Source organism: Hyaena hyaena, unplaced genomic scaffold (genome assembly GCF_003009895.1).
Source record: "Hyaena hyaena isolate Hyena2069 unplaced genomic scaffold, ASM300989v1 scaffold_591, whole genome shotgun sequence".
In the NCBI taxonomy this organism is placed as follows: Eukaryota; Metazoa; Chordata; class Mammalia; order Carnivora; family Hyaenidae; genus Hyaena; species Hyaena hyaena.
Window position 1 is genome coordinate 493,618 of NW_024081224.1, and position 10,717 is coordinate 504,334.

The window sequence follows — 10,717 nt, forward strand, 5'->3', positions numbered from 1 at the left end:
TCTTCTCCTTTTTCTCTGAAGTAGGAAGAAGATTCTTCTACTCAGGATGAGTGGGGGGCTGAGTGTGGAGTGGCTGAGGAGGGCAGAGAAGGTTTAAGGTGACTCTTGTGGAGAAGGAGGGCAGGAGCTGACTGGGCAAAGTAGCTGGGAGGAGGCGGTTTACTGATCACTGTGGGGGTCCATCAAAGTCAGGTTCAAGTGGAGAGATGGATGCGTGGTTGAGTTCCTGTAAACCTGGGCCTCTGCCAGTCAGGACTGGAAGGACCTTTGGGCCAGAGAGTGGCTGGAGCGACAGCCCCTCGTGTCTGGGTTGGAGTGGGCCGGTGTGAAGACTGAGCTGTAGGGAGTCTAGGCCTGAGGGCTTCGTCGTCAAAAAATACATAGGGAGAGTGACTGGGGTCCCGGAAGGATAGGGGACTGGGGAGTCCAAAAGGGTGGAGTTTGGATTTCAGGAATGTGGGTGGAGCAGCCCTGGGTGGTGACCAAGTCCAGGGTGTGGCCCTGGGAGTGGGCGTGTGCCTCGCAGAGGACTAGGCCCTGGAAGATGAGGAAGACACAACCCGGAGGTCAGAGTGTAGGACGTTCACCTGCGTGGACACACCGTCAGAGGAAGACACGAGACCTAGCCGGGAGGTCTCCTTGGCAGGAGGGCAGTAAAGGAGGACATGTCAGTAGGTGGCATAGGGGGAGAACTTTGGGCACCAGGGTAGTCTTACCCCTTCCCTTCCATCCCGTCCCCCTCACCTTCCTTCTCTGTTCTCACTCTCTCCTCAGATCGAGACCTCCCAGTTAGAGCCTGAGATTGCCCGGGCCACGAGTAGTCGGACAGTGATATACAACAAAGGGCTGTGAGTGGTGGCCGGCCGGCCTGGGGACGGAGCCCTATCCAGGCCGGGGAGCCGGGGGCAGGGAAGGAGTCTCCTGGGCTGCACCTGCAGGGAGGGGCGAGCTGACCCCACCGGTCCTGGGCTACCGGGGGGAGCACTGGATCCGCAATGGTAGGGAGACTAATCAATTCACATGTTAACATAGGGGTGAGGAATTCTGACACATTTCCTATAAAAAAAAATAATCAAGTGCATTTCTGGGCCTTACGTGGGGTTGTCAAAACTCTACTCAGCACAATTATGTGTGAAGCTGAAAAACTGTAGAGTGCCCACGGGGTAGAATTAGGATCCTTTTATACTTTGGGGGTTTTTTTCTTTTGATTTTTATTCGAATCAAGTCTGAGCCTTGGCTGCAGCAGCCCAGATGGCGGCAGCTGACCAGTGGTGGTAGTAGGTCTAGGCCTGGGGGCTGGTTGGTTTGGCAGAAGGGCCTGTAGATTCAAAATATTATGGTGGCCAGGCCCAGTGACTGGGGAGTGGGTGGGGGAGGGGATCTACACCTCACAGGAGAAACCAGCTATGACTGAGGCCCTCAGGAGGTGGCTCAGAGAGTCAGGAGCACGGGAGGCCTCTGGAAGATTGTGTGGGCAGTTGGCTCTGAGTATGGCCCTCATCCATGCTACAACCTGCAGAACCAATCCCTCTGCATGAAGCCCAGTGCCTGGGACTAGGGTCACCCTTCATGGAACCCTGATCCATTTGAAGCCCCAACTTCAGGCAAGAAGCCCCAAGAAGGAACGATGTTTGGCTGGAATTGTGGGCCTGCACTTTGACCTCCACAGGGAGACCCTCCTTCCAGTCACCAGGCCGGAAGCTGGGCAGTGGGGCTGAGGGTGGGTCTGGAGCTGGACCGCCCTCCATCTGGGGGGCTCTCAAGCCCCCAAGGCTGCCTGCCCCATCCCACTGCTTCGTGAGAGGGAGGGCCTTACGTTGAGTGCGGAGGCAGGTTCCTATCTAAGAGTCAGCATCAAGCCAGAAACTGCAGGCCCTGGCTGTGGCCCAAATGAGCTGTGTGACCTTGGACAAGTCTGCTCCGCTCTCTGAGCCTCTACTCCCTATCTGGAACCAGAGGACTAGATCAAAGGGTTCCCACCGGCTCTTCCAGCTAGACCTCGTCTTTGGCTGTCCTGCTCAGATGCTGGTCGTCCCCAGTGTGGACACTGAACTGGGAAAGGGGCAGGCCCCTTCGGGAATGGCCTCAGGACCTAGACCTTGACTTTCTGTATGTGAGCCCACATCCTGGGAACGCTTGATCTTTGCCACTTTTCAGTTCTGAAGGAGGAGATGGTGCCAGTGGCCGGGCCTAAGTGTGGCCCCACTCCCACCTGCCACCTCTCGCCCTGCACTGGCCTCCGAGGCCACTTGCTGCTGGCTCCTGTCTCTTCCCATCTGCAGGCCAGGAAAAGGAGAGGCCTGCAGGGGCTCTGCAGAAGAAAGAGCCTGAGGTGAAGTGAACAGAGCAAACAAAGAGGAAGCACGGGCCCTTGTACCCTTCACCCCACCCCAGCTGGAATGGAGCCCCCAACATGCAGTCTCAGGGCCTCCCCGCCCCCCCGTGGTGACTCCACCTGGGCAGAGACCTGGCTGGAGGTGAGCACATGCATGTGGAAGAAAAGGCTAGTGCATGGCCGCGAGGCTGTGGCCCTGGGCGGCTCTTGCCATCCTCCATGCAGGGGTGGTTGCGGGAAGGTGGGTCTTCCACAGGCACTGACACCACGTACCCCCCGTCAGAAGCCCCTGCTGTCCTCACCTCTCAGCCAGGCCCTGCTGCTTCTGCAGAATGCTGCCCTGAGGGCCCCCCGCTCTCCTGAGGAGTAGCACCCCCCTACCAGTCAGGAAGGGGTGAACACAGAGCAGGTAGGGAGAACAAAACAGCAGAGAAAAGGAGGCAAGTACTTTTGAGCCAATCCTGCCATAATGTGACTGTGCCAATGACTGGCTGAGCGTGCCTGGGTCCCCTTTTGAAAAGCTCTCTTCAAGCTCACCCTGCCCCACCTCTCATCGGACCTTGTGCACTTTCCCTCGAGACCAAAACTACCCACCGCAGCTCCACCCCCACGCTTGCTGGAGACCTGGTAGAGATGGGGTCTCCCAGCTCCCTCTCTGGACTGGCTGCCCCAGCCCAGCCCCACCCCAGCCCCAGCCCTGTGGCCTTTGTCATCTCATAACCTACCGACTTTGTCTCCTGGATGATCTCTGGTCAGGCTCCCAAATGCAACTTCGCACGAGCTAAGGGGGCTCCTCCTTGGGAAAGGGGTTGGCAGATCTGTATAGCTCAGGGTGATGGTGACAGAGGGTCAGAGGGCCATGCTGATAAGATAAACCCTGGCTTGGCTGTGGAAAACACCACGAGGGAAAACTTTTGGCCAGCCTCCATCCCCGCCTCTGCTGAGGCCAGAGGAAGGGAGGCCTCGTCCACAGACCAGCTCATGACTGGGGAGGAGGCTGAGCTGGGTCACACAGTTAGGCCAGTGGCTGGGCCGGCTGGGCCAGAATACAGGCCATACCTACAACTGGTTCTCTAGTCCTGGTGTACTGGCCTAACCTTCTTCTGGCCACTTCAAACATTCCCTCAGGCTCGGGAAGGGTAGCCTTTCCCCATGGATGTCTTTCTCCCATTCCAGAGAATAATCTGATGGTGCAGGGGCCAAAAAAGACCAAGATGTCTAGATGGCTGCTGGGTCAAGGTGGCGAACAGCCTCCTTTCTACTTCCTGATTGTGAGCTGGCTTGTTCTCTGTCCTGAGCCCCTGGTCTGGGAGAAGAGTGGGGTCCTGAGAGGAGACGGGCCAGAGGACAGAGGCAAGTGCTTTTCCCAGCCCTGGGCTGGGTATGAGCGAGGCACCAGCACATATGCCTTGGCCACACCAAGGGGACTTTGCAGTGTCTTTTTAACCTTCTCAGAAAATTTCTCAATCTCTGTCGTTTATGTAATACTAATGCGCTGTGGGCAATAAATGATGGATTTAAAGCATCAGGGCTTGGCTTTGTGGATTGTGGGTGGGAGCAATGGGGAATGGAAACACAGTGGGGTCAAGCCAGGGCTGCCTGAGGATTTTGTAGGAAGCCCCCCGAGGAAAGTGCAGACCCCAGGCTCCAGGAGGGGTCAGGCCATTTGGGAGGCCCAGAGGGAAGGGGAGAGGAAAGGGTGGAAGAGCATGTGAGGACAGGAAGTTGGACAGAGGGCGTGGTTTGAACTCTACAGAAGGAACCTTCCTTTACAGAAAAGGTGCTGAGCACTCACTAAGGCCCCACTGCATGGTCCTGGAGGAGAGAGGGATGTCGGTAGATTCTCCTACTATTGATATCGGGGCGGGGAGGGGGGAGGGGACACAGAGAGGGAGTGCAGGTGGGAGGGGCACTCTGGACTGCCTGGGAGCCCAGAGAGTCTTCACAGGGAGGAAAGAAGTGGGCCAGGTAGAAAGGTACCAATGTCACAACATGTGTGGAACTAGCCCCAGGAACTCTGCCTCTTCCTAACTTCCCCATAGTTCCTCTTTCTGGCCCCTCTTGCTCTAGGGAGCCCCCAGAATCCCTGGGGAAGCAAGGCCTGAACTCTTCTCCAGGACCTCCAGACATCTCCCACCCCTGCAGGGAGACATGATGGCCTCCATGTCAGGGGACCATGTAGTACACCTCCACGGCCGGGGTCAGGTCAACCCCAGTGCCAGCCCCAGCTTGGCCCCAGCATGGTTGTTTGACCTCTAGCCAGTCACTTCCTTTATTTGCCCATTAATTTGGTCACATGTTTATGGAGCACCTTTTCCAACAGAGCCTTGGTGTCTTTAGCCATAAAATGTCAAGAACAAGCATCACTTGCTGGGCTGGCATAAGGATTGGAGAGACCAGGTGAGAAACGCACCCAGACTCCTCTCTGGCCTGCCAGGTGTCAAGAGGACTGCTGCCTCCCCTTACCTGTGCACTGGGCCTCCCTAGGAAGCGTGGGGTTGGGGAGGAGGGATGGGGGTGGGGTCTGTTCTCAAAGTGATACTTCTAGGTCATGGGGCTTCTGGTCTCTGGGGAATTTCTTTGCTAAGAGCCCCACTGGCCACAGCCCCCATCCGGGCGGAAATCCTTGACTCTCAGGACAGACACAAATCCCTCCTGGGAGCTGTTTGTTGTTTTTAGCTGGTTTGGGGGCTCAGCTCCTGCCCAGCCCGGAGATCATTAACACTCCAGGAATGTGGCCTCCCTGGCCCCATCCCTACCCGCTGGCCCCTAGGGCCTCCCTCCTCCCACTCAGGCCCTGATTAGAAGGAGAGTCAGAATGCTAGGGGATAAGGACAGTGATGAGTGACTCTTTCTCAAGGCCCTGGGGTACCTGGGGTGATTTGCAGGATGGAGCTCCCTCAGTCTTCCAGAGCTGCTGCTGCTCCTGCCATCTCACCCACACCCCTGCCACCTTTTAGCTCCTTAAACAGAAAAGTGTCAGCCATTCCCGAAAGGCCTAACCCCCACGTGCCCTTGCTTCCCTGCAGTACCAGGAGTCTCCTGGGCAGTGGCTGAAAAATGTTCATTCACTTCTCGTGTCCCACCCCGAGGTAGCCGCTGGCAACCTCGTCTAAGTTTGGAGCCTAGCTCCTTCCTGACAAGGACATCTTCTCAGCCAGAGCAAGAACCTGGGGCCCCACCTCACCCCAGTTCCCTGGGTCTCATGGAAGGGTAAAGGGAGGGAAGGAGAAAGAGAAGGTAGACAAATGGACATCAGACAGAGGCACCAGGTGCCCCATGCAAATCAGGTGAGGAAATGAGGGAAGGGGGCTGCCACCAGCTCCCTGCTGCCCCCCCCTTCACCCCTGAGCTGGTTCTCCTTCTCTCCACATGTAAGCCTGGCAGACGGAGGGGCAGTACAGCCAGGCCCTCATTCAGTCTGGGGGTGAACTGCGAGAAGCTCAGCATCAGGGAACAGGGGCCAGGACAGGATGCTGGAAATAGAAGTGCGCCAGCCGCTGTAGGACAAGGGGCAGCTGGGAGTCACCGGAGCCTTTAAGTAGGGAAGTGGATTCCTCTGGCAACAGAATGGAGCATATCGTGGACTCAGGCAAGACTGCTGGGGAGACCAGGAGAGAGTCAAGGTGAGGGAAGACAGAGCCTAGGGGAGCCTGGGAGGAGGGGGATGGGAGAATGAGGAGATTCAGGATTGCTCAGCTCTAGGTGATGGTGGGGAGGGTGGCAGAGAGAAGTCAGAGATGGCCCCAGGTTCCCGGCTCAGGCAGCCGAGGACATAGATGGGGTGCCATTTCTCAGCTAAGGAACAGAAGGGAGAACAAACCTGCAGGCATTCTGCTTTACAGGTTATTAGAGGTCCCTGTGAGATGCTCAAGTCGAGGTGTCAGGGGACAGTTGGGTGTGCTTGTTGGGAGCTCAGGAGGCAGGTGGGGACAAGGTAAGTGGCTTGGCGTGATTAGCTCCTTAAACAGAAAACTCTCCACCCAGGGGAAGTATGTGGGGTGAGAGGAGGAAGACCTGGGAGAGAACAGCCAGGAGCCCCCACCTCGGAGGCCTGGCCAGAGACAGGAGGCTGCTAAAAAAATCAGCCATAAGAAGGGTGTTATGGGCTGAACTGTGTCCCCCTAAATTCAAATGCTAAATCCCCAACCCCCAATACTTCAGAATGCAACTGTATTGAGAGGTAGGGTCTTTAAAGAGGTTATTAAAGTAAAATGAGCTCAGGTGGGTGAGTCCTAATGCAAAATGACTGGTGACCCTATAAGAAGAGGAAGTTTGGATACAGACAAACATGAAGACAGCCATCTTCAAGGCAAGAACAGAGGCTTCAAAAGAAACCAACCCACTCTGAGCTGGTACTCTGAGCTCGGACATCCAACCTCCAGAACTGTGAGAAAATGAACTTCCGTTGTGTAAGCCGCCTGGTTTGTGGTGCTTATCCCAGAAGCCTGAGCATACTAAGGTGGGGGAGGGGGGGATAAAGGAAGTGAGGAGAGCATGGGACCCCAGAGGACAGGAGACGAGAATGTGCTGGGAGATGAAGCAAGACAAAGACCAAGTACGTTCCTTGGAAGGACCTGGAGAGAATAGCCTCAGTGGAGTGTGGTCAGGGCAAAAGCCAGATCTCTGTGGGCTGAGAAGTGAGTATATCTCCGAATGGCTGCCAGTGTACAATTAACTTGTAAAACAAAGGATTTCCAAGAGATTGGGTTGCGAGCTGGGCATTGAGACGCGACAGTGGCTGCAGCACAATGTGGGGGCTAAGGAAAGGCTTCAGAAGGAACACTGAGGCTTGTGGACATGAATGAGTGAGAGGGGAGGAGCCTGGGGAGGCAGGAGTGAGGACTCCGGAGGAGGGCGGGAGGAGAGAAGAGTCTCAGTGGTAACAGGGAGCAGGTGGAGAAGATGGGCTGGATGCAGGTAACGTGGGCCTGAGGGAGGGAGGTTGGAGGGTGAGAGACTAGCTTGCCTGGCCCCTCCAGATATACTTTGCACCATTCTCCATCCGCTCTCTGTTCCGGAAGGCTGCCTCGTATGGACTTGCCGTCTGGCTCCCGTGGTTGGGAGTCTCCAGTGGGAAACTGAAGGATCTGAGGAGGGTGACACTGGGGGATTGATGCCCCTGGTCTCCCCCGCATCTTTGGGCCTTCCGTTCGCAAAGGCCCCGGCTCCTATCTGGGGCTGTCTCCATCCATCCATCCTTTTGTGTTCTGGTAACTGCTCCTGCCCCTGCCTCTTCAGGCCCCAGGGCTGTGGGCCATTGTCATTAGCCTTGTGGCATTAAGCATCTCTTGTTGGGTTCCCCAAATTTGTGAATTGTTCCTTTATCCAACTCTCCTCAGATTGCCCCATTTGAAGGGACTACCTCTTTCATCCGGGCCCCTTATTGCTATGAAGGTGTTCCCTTCCAGCGCACCTCATTTCTCTCTGGAGATGGAAATAAGGTCCTCTGTTGAGGGTAAGCAGAAGAGGTTTGGGGAGAAGCGTGACTGAAACATCCCCTGTGGAGAACGGGAGTGGATTTATCAACAGGGGTGAGGCGTCAGCTGAGGCTGGGACCTTGGACTTCAAGGAGTGCCACCCAGCACACTTACAGGATGTCCCCCGGACTCCACTGCAAGGGCAGATGGGGAAGCAGGTTCAAGCAAGTTCACAATTTTTGCCAGGAGGGTGCAACAAGGAACAGTGGGACCAGGAAATGTCCGAGAGAGAATAGAGGGGCCCGTGGCCCGGAGCGGGCTGTGCGGCCAAAGCACAAACATAGGAGAAAACTGAACGAGTGAGAGGCAAGAGCATGTGGTTTGATAGGGAAGGACATCTGAATGTGTGGTTAGAAAGAAGGCGTGACTCTAGGCTCTCATAAGCCCTGAGAGTGAGTGGTGATGAGGTGAGTAGGAAATGAGAGCCTGGGGCGTTGGGTGGGTTGTTCATGGAGACCCCCAGGTCTCGGGGAGGCAGGAAGACCATGAGCTGGTAGCCACAGTCTGACAAATGAGGGGGTATGGCTGGGACAGGCAGCACACCCCGCCCACGTGCACAGCCGCACGCCCACACACACCCACACAGTCACACTCGCGCGCACTCGCCCACAGCCCTCCCAGACACTCCCAGACACCCTCACATGCACTCACCCTCACACACACCCCAGACAGCAGATGGGGCGCTCGGGTAATTGGTTAAACCTGTTCCCGATGTCTGGCTCCGCATTGGCAGCGCCTGTCTGACAGGAAAGCTGGCTGGGCCTGCACCACTCAGCCTGCTGGCCTCCCCGCCCCTCCCCCTACAGGGCTGCCCGAGAGCAGGGGCTCCAGGAGAGGCCTGGGGGCGGGGGTCGCCTGGCTCCCTCCTGGGCAGAACCCAGTTGACAAGCGAGGGCTCCATGTAGTCCCATGGGAAGCCGTCACAGCACCCCAGAGGAGGAGCTGGTGACAACCAAGTGCAGAGATGCTGAGAGCACCAGCCATGCCGCTGTGGATCTGTAGGGACTAATCTCAGAAAGTTCCACGACCAGAGTGTAAAGATCATCCCCTGAAGCTGATGCGTATGGCTTGGGCCACAAGAGCTAAGAAACCGTGTTCCTGCCACTTAAGCCACATGGGGTTCTTACGGGCATCATCAGTACCTCAGCCCGTCTGACTCTGCAGGGCCTGGGAGGCCAGCCCAGCTGAGGGGATGTGACTTGGCCAGGCGGAGAGCCTGGCCAAGCAGCCCCTGTCCACCTGTCTCACTCTCGCAGGGCCCTGATCTCCAAGAGGAAGGAGCAGTCGAGGGAGGGCCGGGAGCATCGTTCCTCGGCTTCTTCTCCCCTTCCCGGCTGCATCTGTGTCTCTTCGAGAGAAACTTTGGTTTGTTCCCTGGAGAGGGCCCAAAAACTCCCAAATTAGCAAACCTGGCAAGCCGGCAGCTCAGAAAATAGTTCATCCTGATTCCATGTTTTTCAGGCTCACAGAAGCCTTTATTAATGAAGTCACAACACCAATATTTACCGTCTGCAGGGAGAGGCACAACACGGGGGGGTGGGTGGGAGTGCGGTGGGGACTCCCGGCCCGCCCCTTGCAGGCCTGGCCTAGGAAGATTGGCAGGTTTCCTTGGGTCCTTTCCAGCCCTTTATCTGGATGACAGGGGCTGCTCTGCTGTGATCCTCATGCACCTCCTCCCCCACTAAGTGAGAGAATCTTGAGAGGAACAGCTCGCCCATTGCCCTGCCCCCCACCGGTGCCAAAAAGATGCCTCCCCTTCTCACCCTCACCCCACCTGTGTGGACATGCTCTCCAGAGGTTATCTACCTGCTTGGCAGAGAGAGTGTCCACCCCGAGGTGAGGACGCTCAAGATGCAAGGAATGTGTTTCCTGGTTGATGGGGGTGGGGGGGGGGCATTGAGATGGGAGAAAGCCCTTTGGTTTCTAGCACTGACTGGACCCAAGTGAGATGCCGACAGTCTCAGCAAAAGGACCTTCTGTGCTTGGATCCCTGCATGGGCCCCAGGCAGCAAGTCTTCAACATTGACTTCAACATTAATCAAGCCCCCAGCACATTCCAGGAGCCAAGAGAAGCATAAGTAAAGGCACAGAACAGGCAAAACCCTATGGCTCACTGGGGGACGGAGATGACATGGACAAGACTGAAGCCAAGGGCACCAGGAGTGAGGTAGGAGAGGCCAAGAGTGGGAAAGAAGTGGGGGCAGGGGAAGGGGCTTAGGAAGGTGTGACATAGTCCTACCTGGGCTCAAGGAAGAGAACCCTAGCCACAGCCTGGAGGTCCTCCTTTGAAGGGGCCTCATCCTTGGCAAGCCACATAAACCTCATTATGTCCACCATTCCTTCCCTCTCGTCCTAACCCCCCAGGAGCCATGTACACTGCTTCCCAAGGTTAGAAACCTTGGCCATTTGTCAAGGTGGGCAGTCCTGGAAGAGAACAGGTGGGGAGAGGAGTCATCTGTGAATGTGTTGGGTTCAAGGTGCCAAGGGGCCTGGAGTGCAGCAGATGTGGGCAGCCGGCTCGGGGGTCTGCAGCTCGGCAGAGGCTGGCTGGAGAGAGTCTGGGGAGCCAGGAGAAGTCGCAGACATGGATGCAAAGCCCTAGGAGGAGGGCACAGTCAAGAGGCAGGTGGGGCAAGGAATGACCCTGCAGAGGACAGGGCCGATGAGGCACGGTTGAGACAGAGGAGGACTTGGAGAGGCAAGAGGTAAAGGTGTCAGAGGTACTGGAATAAGGCAGGGAGGGGTATGGGAGTCAAGGAGGGAATAGCCAGAAGATCGGGGTGGAGGTGGGGCCAAATAGGAGACAGATGAGTTTGGCCCCAAGGGGTGGCGGCGATGGGTGATGTCAGCAGCAGCAGCAGGGGGTTGGAGAGCTCGTGGGAGGTGAAGAAGTGGAGATAGG

General features: G+C 56.7%; 1 protein-coding gene across 3 annotated transcripts in view; it reads left to right on the top strand.

Annotated features, from left to right (window-relative positions):
• The window catches only part of SFXN5 (sideroflexin 5), a 118,663-nt gene extending 114,802 nt beyond the window's left edge, over nt 1-3,861 (top strand). For all 3 annotated transcript variants that reach the window (XM_039256896.1, XM_039256898.1, XM_039256897.1), the window contains one exon: nt 775-3,861. In XM_039256896.1, coding sequence (XP_039112827.1) covers nt 775-852 — 78 coding nt within the window. In that variant the 3' untranslated portion in view covers nt 853-3,861. The remainder of the gene's footprint in view (nt 1-774) is intronic.
• Nucleotides 3,862-10,717: the final 6,856 nt, after the last annotated feature.